The sequence below is a fragment of the Nanorana parkeri genome, unplaced genomic scaffold (assembly GCF_000935625.1).
Source record: "Nanorana parkeri isolate BGI_ZX_2015 unplaced genomic scaffold, ASM93562v1 scaffold124, whole genome shotgun sequence".
NCBI classification, from domain to species: domain Eukaryota; kingdom Metazoa; phylum Chordata; class Amphibia; order Anura; family Dicroglossidae; genus Nanorana; species Nanorana parkeri.
In genome coordinates, this window is record NW_017306392.1 from 1,408,456 (window position 1) to 1,429,723 (window position 21,268).

General features: G+C 42.4%; 1 protein-coding gene across 1 annotated transcript in view; it reads left to right on the forward strand.

The window, feature by feature from the left end:
* Window positions 1-21,268, forward strand: part of LOC108784680 (protein FAM13A-like) — a 105,708-nt gene that overhangs the window by 83,663 nt on the left and 777 nt on the right. Inside the window, exons 8-9 of the mRNA XM_018553551.1 lie at window positions 19,330-19,446; window positions 21,076-21,176. Of these exons, the coding sequence (XP_018409053.1) occupies window positions 19,330-19,446; window positions 21,076-21,176 (218 nt within the window). The remainder of the gene's footprint in view (window positions 1-19,329; window positions 19,447-21,075; window positions 21,177-21,268) is intronic.

Consider the following 21,268-nt stretch of genomic DNA (forward strand, 5'->3'; position numbering starts at 1 on the left):
GCATGCCTAGGTGCTTGATTTGATGCACCTGTGGTCATGGAGGTGATTGGAACACCTGAATCCAATGATTTGGAAGGGTGTCCCAATACTTTTGACAATATAGTGCATCTTACTGTTATAAGTGTTGCTACTTTTTGTTAATTTATGTGGAATTTGATGTAATTTCAGCTTCTGAGCAGCCTGCTTAAAGTTCTCAGTGGTCATAAAGTTCTTAAATGGTTTAAATGTGTATTTTTAATATGCACTATAATTAATTACCACTAGCTGTCTTTACAATGCTCTGTAGAAAGTTAACAATGAACTCTGGACAAAAGAGAAAACCATTTTAAAACCTCCCTCTCCAACCCCTTTCAAAAATAATAAAAAATATTTTGCACTTACATGGCTACTTAATGAAAACAATCCAAGTTTTTTTCCCTGTGACATAATCACAGGGCTCCCTTCCAGATTTTGCAGCAGCAAGTGGGCTGGGTCAGCAGGGTACCCTACGTCTCTAAAGGTGCCCATACACCTTACGATTATCGGACGAAACTTTTCGTCCGATCGAATAGTGGTACGATTTTCGTACGGCAGCCCCATCATGCCCCGATGATCGCAAGATTAGTTTAGCCGTAATTAAGGAAAAGCACCTGGACGAATTGCGGTAATTGATTTGCCGTATTTTTGTTAGCGCAAGCGCAGTGTAGATCGTACGACTTTTGAGGATGGAAACGCGAGCAACCTTGCGAAAACCGTACGATCTAGCAAAGTTTTCACACATGCTTGACCGTCAAAAGTCGTACGATTGTACAGTACTGTCGGTCGGACACTGCAATGCACACATACGATTATCAGCCGAAAGGTCAATCGCATACGAAAATCGTACGATAATCGTAAGGTGTATGGGCACCTTTACTGTATACAGTAGGTACGCCTGGCCAGATCCAGCTGTAAAGATACAACTTTTGAGGGCACTCCCCTGTTAATGTCCTCTAGTTTTGTGCACAGAGAAAAAACTAAACCAAGTCCAGCTGCCTCTTTTCCCTCCTGAAAACTGTCTCTTTTGGGTTTGCAGTGTGGCCGAAAACAAAAGTGTTTTTCAGCCTGCTTCAGCTCTCAGAAAAGTAATTGCAGCAATCGCCTGTGGCTGAGAAAAGTATACTTTAGGCTCAATTCACAAAGCTACACACAAAGAGAAGTATGTTTTTATTTTCAGACACGTGACTGTCATTGTTAAATCTCATTGGACTTAGCTGAAAATATTTGAATACTTGATTGAAAATAAGTATCGCTATCTTGTTGTGTTAGCTTTGTGAATCAAGCCCTTTGTCTTCTGTCAGATTGCAACTCCTGACGGAGTGTACAGCAGCTATAGCTTGCCGTATATTACATAAGAAAACTGACAGCATCATCCTGAGCAGGAGAGTAATGATCTGGCAGAAAACAAAGTCTACCTTTCTCCAAAGATGACCTGTCTGGAGATTAATTTCAGGGAGCCTGAAGCTGCGCTTTAAAGTGTATTTTGTCCCAGAAATTAGGATTCCATATGTGTTGGGTTAGTCGCCAGCGTAGCCTGTTATGTTTTAATTCTATAAGTTGCTGCTAAATCCCTGTGATCCTGCCAGTCCCTCTTATTTATTATTTTGAACTGACCATGCTAAGCAGGGAAGCAGAACCATGCATCACTGGGATCAATGCTAGGAGATACAGGACATTGTGCTGGTGCGCGCCATGGCTCTACCTGCCGTATTCATTTGGGTACAGTGTTGCATGATGGAGTAATTGTCGGTCAAATTATCATAGCACTAGAAACTGAAAATGTCTGATAATCGAGGAGTATTTACTGGCTGGTACTCAACTGGTTAACGGGACCAAAGAAATTAGACACATGCACAAACCAGCCGTTTCTGGCATCCACAGATGCCGCCAAACACAGTTCAGTGGATAAATAGTGATCAGACAGGTCTGGTTGCTACTTTCTCCCAGATAAACCTGCACCAAAGATGTCTGCAGTGTGCCCCCCTCACCCTGTTTAATAAGCTAAACTGGAACAGTCAGCTTGCACAGATGCCTAAGGAGAGGAGTTGAATCGTGCCTGTATGTCTGGCCTCCTTTTATTGTCTATAGGCCATCTCATTGACAGGCTTCAACAGAAAAATATAGCGTGCTGTTGACATCAGTTTGAGATGCTTCAGTTGCTTTTGCTTTTGTAACTCTGTACTAGACATATCCAAGGGACCTGGTAGTTTAAAAATAGAAGATGATATTTTGCCACATTATTGCTGCATAACTAACCATGGATCTACTGAATTACTTATGGTGGTTATATTGCATGTAGCTTCATTAGTTTGGCATTCAGGTTGATTTCCATATATGTTAGCAGCCTGTGGCTCTGTCTCTAAGACATTTGCATATACTCAGAAAAAGTTAAAGTAGAGTGATTTCCACTCATCCTCCTAGTTCGAGCCAATGTGTGACTTTGAAACTGTCACACGTCAACTCCTATAGATCGGAAAGTGAGCGAACACATACCATTGGCTCACTCACTTCGCAATCATCTCCCTGCAGAGAGCGGTGACTGCTGATCACTGTTCCCCGCAGGGATTCCCCCCCTCCCCACTCCGATCCTCCAGCGCTGACTGGAGGAACGGGCATGGGACGGGGCGGGCACAGCTGACTCTGCCTATCTAAACTATCTACGTCAATCAGCCAGCTGGGTGGATCTCAACAGTATTGTCGGGATCCATCCCGGCTGCGGCGCTCTCGGTATATAGCAAGCATTCAAGTACCCTAACTATTTACAGAAAAATTATTTGTGTATCGCTCAGCTGTAGATCCTCAAATCATCTCTGAATTAATCCTGAGACTGTCCTTCCTGGAAGGTGGCTACTTTTTTCCCCCATGGCTCGTGTGTGTTGTAAAGTAACAAACCAATCACATGATGGACTACAATCTCACGTTTAGTTTGCTAATTCGTATTGAGATTGTAGTCCATCACAGGAACGAGCTTGGAGTGGTGGCTACTTTACAGCTTTTGTTCCTCATGGTCCCTGTGTGTTGTAAAGTAGTCGCTGCAAGCTCCCTCTGCTGTAGTGTGGGGCATCCAATGAGGGACACTGTAAATGTGTGCGCAATTTACTAGCCAATTACTGGGTCTCTCAACCAGCGTTGCATGTTGGGTAAGTGCATATATACTGGAGGGAATTGCCATGTGCTCAATTTGGGCTCTAGCATGTAGTAGTACAAGTTGGGGTGTTATCCAGCCTACCCTCAGGCTAAGCCTGAGGCCTGGGGGTGGGGGATGCTTGAGTGCGGGAAGTGTTTCACTAGGCCTCAGGTCTGGAGGAAGCCTTTGCTGTTGTCAGAGGAGGAGAACCAGGGAAGCTGCTGGAGGTACCCGGGACATAGTGGACCTCAGGGGCAAGTCTTATGTCTCTCCTGCTGAAGATTTGTACTGGTCCCTGCTCATTTGCTACTCAAATTTCTATTCAACTGTGCTACAAAAGGATCTACATTGAATTACAAAAAGGGGCTGGAGAGTCTGTGTCTGTTCTGCCTTGGATGTCTTAAGATCCCTATAACCTCTATCCCCAGTGTGGAGATGATAATAAAAGTTCTTCAGCAGTATACTTCTGGAGTGGATATCAGCTTTGCGGGCACTAGAAGAGGGCGGTTCATTCTAATGAAGCAGCTGAATACCAAAACCCCTAGACCAATTAGTGATGACCCAGGCTTTTCTGGCGGCTCCTTCAGGGGTGAGCTCTACATATGAAATTCATAAGTATTCTAATAGCAACAAACCTTGTTAAGGTAATTTCGAAATCCACAAATCATTTGATAAATGACTTTCAGAAATTGTGCATATTTGAGATGCACATCGTTCTGTCTGTAGCTGCTTTGTCAGTTACCTTCCTTTTTTATTGTTTTTTTTTTCTTCAGTCTGTGGATGGATTTGTTATTTTCATCTTTTTTCCTCCAATGCTGTTTGTGGTTTACTAGGACAGTACAAAGTCACCCAACCAAAAAGGAAACAGTTTGCTTGAGATCACCCCTCCCACTCGCCTATTACACGACTTACAATAGAGCACATACGTAACTTGCTTGTCTTTTCTAGGTAGCATTTGTGTCACCTGCTTTTCCAGAACAAGACACAAATGACTAGCCTTCTGGATGTTTGTAAAGGAAAAGTACAACTTATTCTAGTTGTAAACAATGAAGCAATGACATAATTGAACTCTCCCGCAGACAAAATGTGTAGGAACATGCAAGTGTGGCTGCAAGCCAGTGACTCTGTGAAAACTTGAAGATATATACTTGGCAAGACTCGTTAATGTTTTACACGAATACAAAGCCAGCCCAGTGTACTCGGAACATAACATCCACTTCAGGACTTTTGTACCACTGTCAGCAACAAGAATTGGGTGATCTTTTTTTGTGTAAAAAAACAAAAAACAAACCCTCATCGCCTACACACATAAAGACCTTTTTTCCCAAATGTGTAAAATAGCCAACATTTTGATTTGTGCAACCCCCTGTTTCTATTTCCTGTGCTCATACATGTCAGAATTTCAGAAAGCTGAACTATTAGTACTTTGTCAAATCTGCATTTCTGTGCTTCTAATGACCCCTGCAGCAGTCTCTCACATAAACATGAAAGAGAATGCATCGTGTTTTGTGGACTTTTTATTTATGTTCAGGTCTAAAAACAACATTCTTCAAATTTTTTTTAGATTTGTTAACTCTAAAATGAGACATATGTTTATTTCCTATTGACCAGCTGCGGTCAGCAGGTGGCAGGCATTATGGCCCGGTTCACACCTGGGCGTTTTGTAGCGCGTTCAAACGCTCTGCAAAACGCTCAAACACAGAAATCCCATTCTTTCCTATGGGTATAGTTCACACCTGGGCATATTACAGGCCGTATGAACGCGCTACAAAATGCCCTACGTCCAAAGAAGTACAGGAGCTTCTTTGGGGCGTTTTTGTCGTGCGTTTCCATTGGGATACAGCCAAGTAGCCTTCGGAAACGCGCGTTTGTCGCACGTTTTTTTTTTACCGCGAATCGCAGTAAAAACGCTTATCACAAAACGCGCAACAAACAAATGACAACAAAGACACCTTTTAGAAATGTTTAGTAATGGCAATCTACAAACAGATACTTTAGATAATTGCAGGCTTTGTGTTCTTTGAATACCTTATTTTTACTTCCATCCCCATTCTTCTCATGGTGGCCATTTTTACTAAAGGAAGAATAACCTATATCTCTTTACTACTTTGCACTATGGCACATGTGACTAAGACATGACCTGAGATATCGTAAGATTATAGATGAGATTTCCCAGCAATGCTCTGCTGATGTAACCTTCCCAGGATGCAATGCTTGGACACTGACTGCATCACCAATGCCTAAGAGGACCAGGAAGTAGAAAAACAGTAATTGTTAGTAAAAGCAAAATATGTTTAACTAATGAATGTAAGTTAATTTCATATCGGTATGAAGAGCTGTATGCTGATGTGATTTTTAGTGACAGGGGGTAAAGGCCCACTTTAAGCTACTGCAGTGTTTTATAATCCTTGCTTACTACTGTGCTGTGATTAAACTCATTTGTTAGTAGACCTAAACAGCAGAATATCAAATTACACATATCCTTTGATAATTGTAGCAAACACCGTCTAGTACAGTAAAAATTACTTTAGCGCTCGCTAAAGACTTTAAAAGAGAACTATGAGGTGAGTGACTTACACTCATCCTCATAGTTAGAGCCGACCTGTGACATTGAAACTGTCACACGTCGGCTCTATTGATCGGGAAGTGAGCGAACACATACCATTGCTCACTTCCCGATTATCTCCCTGCAGAGAGCTGTGACAGTCAGTCACTGCTCCCCGCAGGGATTCCCCCCCCTCTCCCATCCTGCAGCACTGACTGGAGGAACGGACGGGAGAGGGGGCGGGCACAGCTTGCTCTGCTTCTAGATAGGCAGAGCCCGCTTTCAATCAGCCAGCTGGGTGAATCTCGACAGTATTGTATATACTGAGCTTTGGGTCACGAGAGGAGGTTAGTATATGTCCTCCCCTGGCCCTAAAGAGCACTATGTGATAATAAGTTTACCACATAATTCTCTTTTAAAATTGACCGTACACATCTGGAATTTCGCTCCTTCAGCTTGCAGCCTAAACAAGAGAAATTCCTCAATTCCCCCATCCATGCTAAACCACATGGAAGGAGGAATCCCTATTGTCCTGCAGATGACTGACTGTTGCATCAGTGGCTACCGAATACCTGAACAGTGCATGAATCTGATAGGATGCAGACAATGCTTGTCTAAGAATTTTGGAGCTGCTCTTTCGACAAAAGTTAACTAAAAGAAAAAAATCTACTTTTGTTGAGCAGGGTGGATGGTGTCCCAGCAGGAGCACCCACAGCTTAAATTTTGTCTGATTCAGCTGAATTTGAGCAGTGTTTGACCAGTTATACTTTTTTTATACCTGTACTTTGACTATGGGGTCAAAGAGTGTCCTTTCATAAGCAGCACACAACATGACTATTCACTCTGCTTTTCACACACTGTGCAGTAATCAGTTAGATAACAACAAGCACAACGTGTGAAAAGGGTAGATGATTATTGTGTTATTCCCACATGACATTGAGTCATGATGGCATGCAGAAACTACTGGGACCCCTGTTGCCTCTGGTTGTAGTATGCATGAGTGAAAAAAAATTACTGGACATGGTAATTTGCATGCATATACATTCAGGTATGTGTGTAGTTTCTTATTTAAATGTCCTTTTCACATTTTTGTTATCTTGCACATGTGCCTGCTAATAATATAGTTGTGTTTTAGTCAGTGTTTTCTATTTGCCTAGCTAATGTCTTTTACACGAAGAGGTTTCTAATCTAGGCTGTCATAACTTGGAAGCATTAGGCATAATGTGACATCTTTTTGGAACCAGCATTCATTTCCCCACCTCTTTTCATAGAGCAGGGTATGTCTTCAATGTTGAATGTGTCATATGCTGCCCTATAAAACCAGCTTGATTTAGCCATGGCCTCTGGAAGGGTTGTGCGTTTCTACCTTAATAACTTTACCCAGGATGACTCCTGTAAGGGCAATAAATTACCGCTCTCTAGTATTTGGCACTTTCTAGAGTCATGTCCTACACAGTAATATAGACAAGCTGATTTGGTGAGGCAGTACAAAATGCAATTGTAATGTACAAAATGCAGTAACACATGAGATGACTCTCATAGGTTTATTGTAGTCTGATTAAAGAACAATGATTATTGGTTGCTTGTGGCAAAAAGCTTTTTTTAAACTAAAAAAAATATTTAGGAATACTATAAAAAAGCCAGGTTATTTGATGTATAATTATTTATGGTATTATTAATTGTAAACAATCCTTTTAACACGTCAATTTAATCATTAGCTCATTTAACTCAAAATTGTTCTCTTAAACCAGGATGAGTTGTGTGTTTGGTCATCATTAGAGCCCAACTCCAATTAAAATCCATTTCCCTACCATTCCTGCCTCCCTCCCCTCCCCACTCTATCAATCAACCTATCCTTCCCTTTTAAATCAAGTTATACTCACCTGAGTTCTCCCATCCAGATCCCTCGCTAAAGCTGTTTCCACTGGCGGGGACCGTTAGTTCAGCACCACACAGTAACTTTTGCTGAGCATTCCCCATGACTTCCCTAGCGCCAACGTCTGTAGTCCTCTGGATCCTCAGAGAACACTTTCAGTGGACAGCCAATGGCAAGTGTCCACGTCGCACAGGCAGTGAAGTGCAGAGGAGGGAACTTGCCAGAAGTGACCCAGCCAGCAATACCGGAATTTTTAATCCCATTGCCAGGTCATTACTGGAATGTTGACATTTCTAGAATGTCATTCATTCCAGAGATGTAAACAAATGCAAAGCACAGCGTGCATGAGGCATACACATTGCAATTTGTTTTCACTGGTGGGAGGTGGCAGAGGACTAAGAGGGAGGAGGCAGGGCCAGGACAGGGGTGGGGGGACACAGCCGCAGAGTGGAACAGCTGAGGGGGACCTTTTGTAGTGGCAGCAGGGTCCTCAGCATTGTTGGATGCCACTGTGGATTTCCCAGAGAATTGGAGACCAGCCATCCCACCAATAGGCTAAGTGTTTGTATATACGCGTTTTCATGTATGCATGTTTGTATGTGTATGCAGTCAGTGTCACTGTAATGGTTGATGTGTGCACCTAGCTCCTACCTATCCACTATTCCACTGACCGTGCCTATAGGTGGCAGTGTCACTGGAATGGCGTTTGCACCTGGCTCCCACTTATCCACCATTCCACTGACCGTGCCTGTAGGTGGCAGCCATGTAATCTGTCAGTGTCATTGGAAAGGTGGATAGGTGGGACTAAAAGTTGTTTTTTTTTTTTTTTTTTTTTTCTAGGAGGGAGGAATGGTATTTTTTTTAAATCATTTTTTTTTTTTATCCTGGAGCTGGGATTTAATCTAGTTGATATGTCAGATCTTCTCATACATGTAATGAAGCCTGAAAGCTTGGCTTTGAAGTATTTGAATCATAAAGCAGCAGTTAAATATTGACTTTTTCCATACGTAGATGCATTCTCATTGGTTACAATTGTGTCATTCGTTATCCTTCATTGCTGATGAAGTATGGCTGTGCACTAGAAATTTTATTCACCACACACGAGGCAGACTACATCAAAGACTGAAAAAGGATAGAACTGCTGCTTGCATATGTGCATAAATGATCATTTTGTTATGTCAGAGCATAGCACATGTCTCAACATTACTGGATACCCAGACTTCTTGAAGAATTGAACAGGAAACCATTTTATGTAAGGTATGTGTGTAATTTATGTATAGGGTCAAAATGATTTTACAGAGGTCTTCTACTTTCCCTATTTTATTAGAGGACCTTCTGAATTATTCAAATTCTTCTCCTGTTTTTAAGAAGCGACAGATTTACATTTGACAGATTGATTGTGTCTGGCAGCAGAAGAACATGATGGATGACTGCAGTGCATTGCTCCGCTGTTATCCTATGTAATGTAGTGTGTGGATGTGACTTGTTCTCACATCATCAAAACATCAGGCCTATCAGGCCTATACGTATACCTAGAGGTCTCTGTAATTGTATTTTGCAATTATTTGACCAATTATTATTTTACAAATCTTTAATGATACATATTGATACTACATCTGTCTGTTAACTAAACTATGCTATAAAGTGTGGTAATATTGCTACAGGTATTTCTATATATTGTACAGGACGCCAGGATGGCGGTATGTCTCCCCGCTATTCAGGCCATGGTCCTTTTTTAATGGGATGAAAGGGGGAAAACATTTCTAAAGTTCTCATCAATGCGGGGTTTCCGGGGTGAATTTTTAGAAGGGTAACTGCTATGCAGTCTTCCCAGGATTAGTAGTCCTGAAATGGGACCCAGAATCCAGAGGCTCTGAGAGATATTGAATGGGAAAGAGCCTCCAACTCTGACTAGAGGCATTTGGGCTTGGTAAGGGTTAACCCACCTGCTGATGGTGCACAGGAAGCCAGCCTGCAGTGTCTGTGAGGTGTGTTTTTGGAGCACGACACAGCTGATTGTGGAGCTGTAGACTGTCAGCTACTGAGACATTGCTGGGCATCGATGTCTGTGTTTGACCCTCTGAGAAGGGATGTATGTATACAGGCGGTGAGCTGGACTATCTGATACACCAAAGAGAAGTTTTGTTCATTTGTTTTGTTTGCTGAAGACGAGCTGTTTTGTTGGAATGTTTAAGAGAGAAAATAATCTTTTATTTTCCTAACATGGTTGCCCCCCGGAGGGAGCCTGCGTCTGGGTGCTCCGCGATCTCATCGATTTTACCTTCTTTCTTGCCGGTTTACGTTACTGCAGAGTGCTGTCATATCTGCCTGAAGAAGCGGCAACCAGTGAAATGCGTTGAGAAAGTCACAGCCTTTGCAACAACTTTGCTATGAACTGATTTGCTATGATTTACCGGATGTGATACGTACCAGTTCTTGTCCTTTTATTGAAATAATACAGATGTTTTCTTTTACGTTATTGTGTGAAGGTTTTACTATGTGCCTCAAAAACCCCACCTCTTAGCCTTAGGCTTTATTGTTTTGTTTATGTTAAATGAGCACAACTATTGTCTTTCTGGGTCATTTATCCACCAAGTCACTAAGATGACGTGGGTGATGCAAGAAATGCCAGTGAGCACAGACTTTCCTAAAAGGGACTATTTTCTTCTATACTGATATCCAGATCAGATCAGATTTTGTGGTGTTGCTATCAATTCTTTCATCTCTGAAAACTGTAAATTTACAGATTTATTTAACTGAAGAACGAACAAACAGTTCAGTTCAGGAGGGCTTTGTACAGCAAATACATAGCATAGAACAAGCAAAACATCTGCTCGTTCTAGCCACTAACTAAACGCCTGTCAATTTCTCACAAAAGGCTGCCCCCTAATCGGTTCCACACAAAAAACAGGCAGCACATGTACCTGTTTAGTGTTCTGTCAGCATTTGACCTATTCACCCAGCAGAAAACTCCTACAGGAGAGAGAGAGAGCCCTCAGCATCAATCAGCTCAAACATTTAGGGCCCGTTCACACCAGATGCAGTGCGATCCGGCCCGATGTGGGCGGCTCACTTTTTTGTGGAGCAGGAGGGGGTGTGGCAGGTAATTGAAGTGAATGGCACCGTAGCCTCGTCCCCTGGCCGCAATGCGATCGGCCGCACAGGATGCTCAAGGCACATTATGCCTGCAGTCTGGTCCGGTGCGATCAAAATGCTGCAAGCACTATTTTGATCGCACTGGACCGGACCTCAGGCATAATGTTCCTTGACATTCCATCTGGCCGATCGCATTGTGGCTGGAGGGCGTGGCTACGGTGCCATTCACTTCAATGGCCCACCACACCCCCTCCTGCCCCACAAAAAAGTGAGCCGGCCGCAATGCGGAGCAGTGCGTTCTGGCTAGAATCGGGCCGGAATGCACGGCATCTGGTGTGAACGGGCCCTCAAAGGCATGTGGACAGCTGGGAATAATAATGCGGTCTGGCTACAAGGTAAGATGTGGAACTAGGAATAGAGGCTTATTCCATTTAAGGCTAATGCCTCATTTTGCATTTCTGTCATTTTAGCTCTTTGCTCACAAATCCAGACCTGGTTTATTAGAATCGGTAATGTGTGGGACTAAATGCTTGTGCCTAGAGAGAGGCAGATATGACAAGGCTGCAAGTAACAAAACTGCCATTGTGCAATGTTGTGCAAAAATATGAGGCACTTAACAGCACTCCTTTTTTTTTTTTAGCTGAGAATACTTAATTAAAAATAGTGCAATTCATTTTTATTTTTTTTATCATTTAGCATCCTACAAAGTACCTACACAGAAGAAAAAAAACATAAATCAAGTGAGACATTGTTGTGTGTTTTTGAATACGTAAAGTTCAACTAGAACCAAAACAACATACAAGAGCAGCTGTAGGAACACTGCTGAGCATTGCTTCTAGACTTTTCCAGACTGAACTGGTTCTTTTTGCACTTTCTTAAATTACATGGCTGTTTGTACTAAATTATGATTTACCTGCCACAGTGACACACCACAAATGCCATTTGATAGCTCTGTTTACTATGGAACCTTAAAATATCATGTGTACAGCGGAATGGTTTTTCTGTGTAGGCACACCAACTTAAATGTCACAGACTATATTCATCTGTAATATATATATTTATTTACCCTGATATAATCTAATTTGGTATATCAAATAACCATTTAAACCATTTAATCAATAACTCCAGCCTTCATTTTTTTTAAAGGGCTAGTTCACTTTCCCAAGTGAATTTGGGAAATGGAATTACCCACTCAAATTTTGTTTCCCCTCCCCTCTGCTATACTTGCCTTTCGGCGAACAGTTCTTCCCCTCCGTCGCTACGGGTGTACTATCTGTACCCTGTACTGATTCATAGCGCAGCACTGCGCTATGGATTTAAAATTTTGTTTGCATATTGCAAGCACTTATTGGTCAGCACGGTCACTTTTAGCAAGAAGCGCTTCTTATTGGCCAGCATGTTCCGAAGGGCTTCTCACCTGACCACGCTGACCAACGAGTGATTGCAATTTGCATGCGAAATTCAAAATCCATAGCGCAGTGCTGCGCTATGTATCAGTATGGGGTATGGATAGTACACCCGTACCGGCGGAAGGACCTTTTGCCGAAAGGTAAGTATAGCAGGGGGGAGCAAGATTTGAGCAGGTGCTAAAATTTGTGTTAGATGTTTTTTCTTTCTGCCTATTGGTTTAGGAAGATTTTGCCCTTGGCCAGGATTACACCTTTGCCGTGCATAAATGCATGCATGTTAATGCTATACAGCACAGAAAACTGCACCTATTTTTGTTGAAACTCAACACACGGCAGTGCATTACCACTTCTATTACCATGCACCATAGTCCGCTGCAATGTATGTGTGTTGCTTTAGTGAGTTGGCGTGCCATTCCAAAAAAAAATGGCCCTGCAATGTACAATTGGTACTGTGTGCCTTACTGCAATTAAAATGTATGATGTCAGCCTTACCTTCTGTTCTCGTGACAACCGTAAAAGAGCGGGGGGAGGAGCTTGGCTGGTACCAGGACAGAAGGGCATGGACTGCAACTGAAAAACATAACTGACAGAAATTCAAACCCTTACCCACTCTACTAAAAATGTGTGGGTTTTTTGGGTCTGTGTCCCTATTTGAGAAATTGTCCGTAATTTCTGTTCTGGGGTTAGTGACTACCTTTTTTGGGTGGAGTTGGGCTTCCAGTCAGGAAAAATGTGCCAATAAACATGTAGTAAGTCAGCCTTTCTCAACCAGGTTGCCATGACACTCTGGGGTACCTTCTGTATTTCTCAGGGGTGCTTTGAAATTTTCACACAGCATCGTGCCTTTCCATGGTGTAGAGGGGCTTCTATTGTGAAGAGGGCTCTTAATGTAAAGGGAGGACTTTGATGTGAAAAGAGGGGGCTCTGATCTAAAGGGAGGAGACTGATGTGAAAGGGGGGGGCTTTGATGTGAAGGTAAATGTTTTATTTTTTTTACATTTTAGACTGGGGTGGCTCGAGATTTTGCATTTCTTTTTTGTTCAGTCATTTTATTAATGAAATGTTTGAATCCAGTTTAATAAACCCCATACTCTCCTGATGCTAACCTCATCACCGTTCATTTAAAGCGCAAACTAGATTGTTGTGGGGGTCACAGGGACGTTTTCCCATAATGTGCAGCTTGAACATTATAGTAGACTTGCCTCTTAGTTTGCCCTCCTCCAGTGCTCACTTGTCCATGTTCTCAATTGTTGCTGCCATTTTTCCACATCTGACATATATTTAATCTTTGGCCATGCTATTAGATAATCAACTTGCTATATATTCGCACCACATCCTTGAAAGACTCTATCCTCCTAAACCATAATAGGTATGGAATGTGGGACTTTTCAGGTACTTCATTGATGTTCTTGCATACGGTATTTATTTAATTAGTACAAACCTATGTATATGTAATTGTTTTACTTTTTTATATTTATAACCTTTTGTGTTTTTATATCTAAACAAATATTGTATGTAAGAATATAATTGTAACACCTGAAAAGTCCTTCCTTCCACATCTATAATGGTTCATGAGGACACTGAGTGCCTGCTGTGTTTATGCATTGCGATATTATGTGCCAATTTGCTCCATTTCAGTCTCTGCTTCTTGTGGCCGACATTAGACTAGGGAAGCCATGTTGGTTTAACCAGCATGCTGAATGAAGCTGCCTAGATAGATTCTGGATTCATTTTGGAGAAGGCTCTTAGGAAGTACAGATTGTTGGCATTGAAGGGAAACAAGGCCTTAGGTCATATTGGAGACATCCCATATGATTCCTCTTTAAATGTTTCATTATTACTATTACACTTTATGTAGTGTAAGCATCCAGGGTATTGTGATGGATTTTTGAAACCGAAAGCAGGATGTGAAAGTTTATGGAGCATAAACTCTGACTGAACAAAAGATACTACCACTATGCCTCTTGTATACAAGATAATTCATTTTATTAAATGTTTCAAAAATGTGAGAAGCCGCTGCAATAAATAATAACTGTATAGGGCGTGGCCTGGACATGGCGCCGAGCAGCAGCTAAATCACAGAGCTCTGCAGAACCAGGGTGCTTTTATCAGTGTATCCTCCTCTTTTTCACCCCATCGCCCCATGAAGCGTACCGGGAAGACATGTGCAACCATTCGACATCTCAAATGGCACTCGTCAGGGATGCCCTCTGTCCCCTCTTATATTCCTTCTCGCCTTGAAGCCACGGGGGGGAATGAAAGTGTGACTTTTCAGGTAAGATGTAGAAGTTTGTTGTGATGGAGATCAATGGTACATGTAATGGCATTCATAAGCACTCAGACACTGTTGGTGTTTATACACATTGTGGTATTAGGCTTATCTGTGTGGTCATTGGAATAGTGTGTGTGTGGGGGTAAATCAAAATTACGTCCTGAGATGACTTTAGACCATTTAACTTTGTGCATTGTACCTTTTTATAAATAACAATCGCTGTCTTTATCATCCTGAACTACAGGTGCACATCCGCATAATGGGTAAGGTTGCCACCTTTTGTAGGAAAAAATACTAGCCTTATGACCTCTTTCTTGTTCTTAACATTGGCAACAAATGCCATTCTCACGGGCCTGGTGGTAACTGTAAAGCTGTAAACTGCCAAGAGTTTTAATATTGCCATAAAATTAAAATAAAACATACATGTATTATGAGGCTTGGTGAACACACTAGGAGGTCTATTGATAAATGTTTTCACACAAGATTAACATCTTACTCTCCCCATAATTCTCCTTTTAAGCAGTACCTTTTAATAAAAAAGCAAACCTTGAGGTTCATTCAAGTGACTTTGCCTGATAATGATGTCATCACTCTGTTGCAGGCAGGAGTAAGCATTTTTCAAATTTTTCCTCCTGTTCACTAAACAGACTTCCACATTTGAAACACTACATGAAGTAAGGAAATCTCACTAAAGTGAGGGAAGATCCCTCTTAAACAGCTGTCACTGGAACAGGTGTCTTCCATAAGAAGATTTTGCATTCCTTTGCCATGACAGTTTTAAAATGTAGGTTTCCCAATTACTTTCTGTTCTGGTGACATTGGTCATATTCTAAGCCCATTGGGGTGCATTGGCTGCTCATTTATTTGGCAATGCATGTTCACACGCGTATTAACAAGTGTGTGTTAAAGCAATGCAAAAATGTAATTGGGGCCTAAAGATGTTGCTTTCTACTTAACCACTTGCCATCCGGGGCATTTTCCTACTATTGCGCACACATGATAAAATATACATTTTGGCTAGAAAATAGCTTCAGATCCCCAACAATTATATATTTTCTGAAAGCTGAGGCCCTGTAGAATAAAAAAAAATGCTAGGTGCAATTTTTTACGTTGCACGGTTTTTCAGCAAATGTTTATCAAACCTGTATTTTTAGGAAAAAATAAACCTAAATTAAAATTTAGTGCACAGAAACATAATATAAACCCAATTTTTTGGTAAAATATGAAAGACGGGGTCACGCCGGGTAAATATATACCAAACGTGAAGCCTTCAAATTGCGTTCGCCCGTGAAGCCACAAAAAAAGTAAATACCCAAAATTTCCCATAGGGAACATTTTAAACGCTTTTAACGCTTATCAGTTTAGTGCCAACAGTCATTGACAGTGCTAGAATTATTGCTCTCGCGGCGATATGTAATGTGTAGCGCAATTGCCGTTTTCGCACGTAGGCGCACCGACGCGTGTGTGCGTGCACGTGGGGGACGGGGGTCTTAAAACTTTTTTTTTCCTTTGTTACTTTCATTTGTAAAACTTTTTAACACTGTTTTTTTTTCCCCCACTAACCCTATTGCTATTAGATAGGGAGCTAACAAGCACTCTATCTAATAGCAGATAGGGTGTGACAGGTCCTCTTTATGGAGACATCAGGGGTCTTGCAGACCCCTAATGTCACCGAGGGACCCCAAAGAAGCAGAGATCTGCTTCCCCAGCTTCATCTCCTGGCTCTAAGAGCCGGAGACTGTGTACAGTGACACCGGAAGTGATGTAAAACACATCACTTCCGGGTCCAGTGATCGGAGGAGAGATCAGCGGCTGGAAGCCGCTGAATCTCTCTCCGAAACCACTATAGGGCCGCGGTCTATAGAGGTATTGCAGCCCTGAATTGGTTAAGTAATGGAATCTAAATCATCAATACATACATATTATTACAGTTTACTGTATTTCTAAGTAAAATGATTATTATAAGTGATAGGAATATTCAAGAAAGTAGCCATTTAATAAGTTATCCATGTATCCGAACCTTCAATTTGGCTGGCCAAAAATACAAACTTCTTTTTGTCTCCTGGTTGCCTAATGGTGCCCATACACCTTACGACCATCGCAAGACTTTTGTCTTGCGATGGTCGTATGCTGCTTGAAAGCCCGTACGATCTGCCCACCTTGGACGGGCAGATCGTACTTGCGATCATCGAAAGCCCGCCCCGCTGAGGGTGCGGGCTTCCGATGACGGCAATGCAGAACGGGCAGTGTGCGCGTGCGCACACCGGCCCGTTCCGCAGCTATCGGGCGAGCAAGCTAGAAAGCTAGGGTTTTCGAACATGTTGGCTCGACAAAAGACGTGCGACCGTACAGTAGAAACGGTCGCACGTCTTAGTTCACACTGCTCGATTCTCGTACGATCGCGGGATTTCGCTCGATTCTCGTACGAGAATCGAGCAGTGTATGGGCACCTTAATTCTAATTTCAAATTCTAAAAAAACCCTTGCATATTAAATGTAATCTTTATCTTATGAACTTTACACCATAGTCCGGTGAATACATCCATAAATAATAATGAGTTGTTCCTTGATTAGTCATAAGCAGTAAAATACGTGCAATATTAATGCTTATCACAAACAAGCTGTGTTGGCCCTCACTTTTACCTTCGATTCTCTAGAAATGACCTCATTTCCTTGTGGAACTTTCCAACTAGACGACGGTCTCGGTGAGTTTTCATTCTACAATATTTTTAAGATAGGCAGTTAAATGTATTCTTTGGTGTAACGTTACCGTACTCTTTACTTATATACACTTAATTGTTAAGAGAATAGCATAGATAGTGAGTCCAAGCAACAAGCTTATTTCTGTGCTGAGAATGGTGAGGAAAAGCAAGCACACGTAACCCAGGTGGATCAGGTTTACATTGATGGTGTGGTCTCAGGTACCTTGGTACAAGCTAGAGTGTAACGCAAGAAAGCTGAAGGTATGTATTATTTATAGATGCATGTAACTTTTCTGGGTGTTAGTGCAGGTACCCATGCTTTATAAATTCCTTGGTTTCAAATGTGTCCTTCCACAGGTTTAGACAACAGTCGGGTAATGTATATAGAGCACAGTGCATCTCTGGACTAGAAGTGGAATTAATGAGGTCATAGTTTTTGTCCAATGACCCACACCTGAGGAGCTCTGTGAAACCTGGTTGAAGGGGATAGTAAAATATCAGCTGTAGGTGTATTTGGTGACTTTCTGACTTTAGCACGGTTGCTTAGTAGAATAGCTGGTTATTTAACTTGTTTACTTTATCTGCTTTGTACCTACAACTGTTTTTTTGCTCATTTACTGATGTATAGATTTCCATTCACACTGTTAAAATCTTTTTCATGTAGATATTTTTTTAGAGCTTTGATTTCACGGAGATGCAATAACATTGGTACACAGTATCTTTGGAGTATGTCCACAAAGGATATTTGTAGTGGAGCAGGGGATGGTGACAACATATCAGCATATGAGCTATCTTCTAAAGGACCTTCCTTTTGTACAAGAACTTTCACATGTGCTTTTGTGTTAAAGGAGAACTATGGGGTTAAGGCTTTTCCCCATAGTTCTCGTTAGGGTAACGGGAGGACACAAACTAGCGTCCTCCAGTCACCCTAGGCTCAGTATACCGCGAGCTACTGCCCTAGGCACCGCAGCTGAAGCGGATCCCGACAATTGTGCCGGGATCGGCCCAGCTGCGTGACTGACAGCTGGCTCTGCCTATCTAGAGGCAGAGCCAGATGTACCCGCCCCCTCCCCCATCCGTTCCGCCAGTCAGCGCTGGCAGATCGGAGCGGGGAATTCAGCCCCTCCCCTGTCACAGCAGAGAGCCGTGACAGGATCGAGAGGTGGGCGAACGCCGGTATGTGTTCATTCACCTCCCTATCTACTGAGCCGACCTGTGACAGTCTCATTGTCACAGGTCGGCTAGAACTATGAGGTGAGTGAAAAGCACTCACCTCATAGTTCTTCTTTAAGCGGAAATGAACTTTCAGGTCCCCCCAGGAATTTTTGTCCTAATGTGCAAGCATACACAACATATGACACTCTTACCTTGTAAAGTATCCTCCTCCAGCGCTGTGATATCTACGAACTCCCCTGTCACTGGCGCTTCTATTTTTTCTCCATCTACTTCTGGGATCAGAAATCTTAAGCCGCCTTGGCTGCCTGGGCCAGGATGACATCTGCTAACATGGAGAAAGATTTTTACTTTCAGATTTCAATTTTGCATTATTTGTACAGGAATACTATAAAACTATTTAGATAGCATAGTGAAGGCATAGAACTATTTCCACTTACGGTGACGGGTCCCACCTGATACAGGATGTCGACAGTGATGGAAATGACACTATAACCTCTTTTTAAATTTTTTTTTATCAAAGTTATGGTTGGAGCCTTTGCTTTCTGTCTACTTTGGGCACTAGAACTCTTAACTTTTTTCTTCTCTTACTAAAAATAAAAATGTGTTCCTATTGCAGTATGTGTTTGTTGGTAAAATAAATTCTGACTGCGCTAGATGGCAGTAAAAATTGAGGTTTTAAAGTCAGCGGTGTCACAAGGGGTGGGTGCGGCCCGCACTGGGTGACACCATTAGAGGGGGTGACAACAAAATGGCTGTCAGTCATTATGGTGTCACCCCCTCTGAAAAGTCGGGCACATGGTTATGGACCGGGAGCCCAACAGTGTATACGAGAGAGGAGAGGGCCCGGCGACATACCTTATCCTGCTGGATTAATGTCCCCTCCTCTCTGTGCCAGGATCCATTACTAAGATGGTCTCTGGCAGTTAAGTGCATGTGATGTCATTACACGTGTGCCTGATAAAGTCACAGAAGGTGACACCAGTCGGCCGCACCGGGTGCCACCAAGCCTGGGGAAGCCTCTGTTTAAAATGCAACATCAGCCATTTTTGCACAATTCTGCCCCTCACAAGTCTTCTTTTTTATATAAAATAAAAATCTATTATCCACAGTCTTCCAGCAGGTCCAGTTCCCTCCATGACTAAGTGGCTGCCACACGTCATGGTCCTGAAGTACTGTGAGCCCAGCCTGCGCAATGATGCACCCTCAGGGGGATGTGTCAGCGAAAGGTTGGACACAAAAGGAGGGCTTGATTGTAACCAAGGAGGAAGCTGAGGACAGGGCTGGAGTATGGAGAGGTTAAGTAAAACCTAGCAATATTTTTTTTTCAACCCCCTCTGTATTTAAAATAAGCATGTTCTACTTTCCCACTTGACCAAATAAAAAAATAAATATATACTCCTCCCAATACTTAGTGCAGTTGTGGTAAACTGCAGCTGTCGCACTCTATAGATTGAGATTGAGAGCCCACGGTCTTCTCCATGCAGAGAGCGGTGATTGTCCGCAAGGATTCCCCCCTTTTTCTTTGTTCCTCCAGCACTCATTGGACAGACAGGGGTGTGGATGGGCACAGCTGGCTTTGGCCCTAGAGAGGCAGAGCCAGCTGTCTCACAGCCTGGTGAATTCCAATAATATTGTTGGGATCTTTCCCGCCTGCAGTGCAGCTCTGTGCTGTCGGCACATATAGAAAGAAGTACTTCCCTATTGGCTTACTTTGGGACACAGGAGTACATTAGTAAATGTATTCCTGACACCCAAAGGAGAAGTACAGGTTTGACTTTACTTGTTTTTTAAAGCAAACCTATCTACACAGAAATACAAAAGCTGCGTATATCTAATATCTTAACATTTTTCTGCTTAAATGTTTGTTTAAATGTTCCAAGTCAGTAGATAATCAAAAAATATGGACAATGTTCTGGAGCCTCTAATAACATATCCGTAATGGCCTCTCCCCTATTTCTATCTTGTCAGAATGCCTTTTAAAGGAAACCTGTATGAGAGAAATACATAGCCTGTCATTGCTGACTTCTCCTGGAATGGTTTGTCTTCAGTAGCTTTTACTGACCCTGAACGAGAATGGAGATGAGGAATTCCTAAGTTTATTTCCTGCATACTTCCCCTGGGTGTGTGACAATATTGAAGCCAAGCAAGCAGCATTTTTAGAAGGTCAGCAATGCAAACTTCCATATTTCTCTCATTAATAACAGTGCAGCCATGTTACTTTTTTTACATCGAAGACTGTTGATCGCTCACAAAAGCTGAACATAATGTCCTGATTAGATAGCTGTTTTTAGGAGTATGATTCTATAGTAGAGTGCTGGAATATCATGGCATTGCAAATAGTCCTACCATTACTGGAACAAACAAACCAACCAACGTATTCTCTCATTTATTAGCACACAAAAAATGTCACCGCTGCAATTTTAAGATGCTGCTCAAGTAAATGGAGCCTGTCCAGTTCCAGAAATAAGCGAGCTTGTAAATGGAGTAATAGGGAGGACACGTTACATCAGGATTATGTAGTGTCATGATCTGTTCCTGCTCTTGGAACATGACAGAGAGCTGAATAAATGTTGGCGTGTCTGGCCTGAGGCTGAAATACTCAGCCGCCATGCTGCCCGTGGACTGTATTTTAAAGCCACAAACGTTTTTGTTTTGGATAGGACAGGGAATGGTTAGGACCCTTTTTTATATGCTGTCTGGAACAGAAAGGAAAAGTAAATCACCTCTACAGAAGACAGACACACGAAGAAGTAAAAGGAAATCTTTAAAAAGGGGGAGTTGGGGGGTGCTGGTCCTCTTATTGTTGTCCATGCCCTTCTGTCTAGTGCCAACTGCCAATTTGCTGTCTTTTGCAGTACCGATCTCGGAAAGGAGCAGGAGGTGATGTGCGGCTGGACTGACACTGTCAAACACAGCTGCCTGAGGACCCCAGCAGGCTGCCTGGGGTCCCCAGCAAGTGCGGGATCTTTGGCAGCCGATCACGTTCAAAAAAATGTAAAGGGCCGGTATCTGTATCGTGATTGGACGGCGGCGGACCGTAGTGTGCGG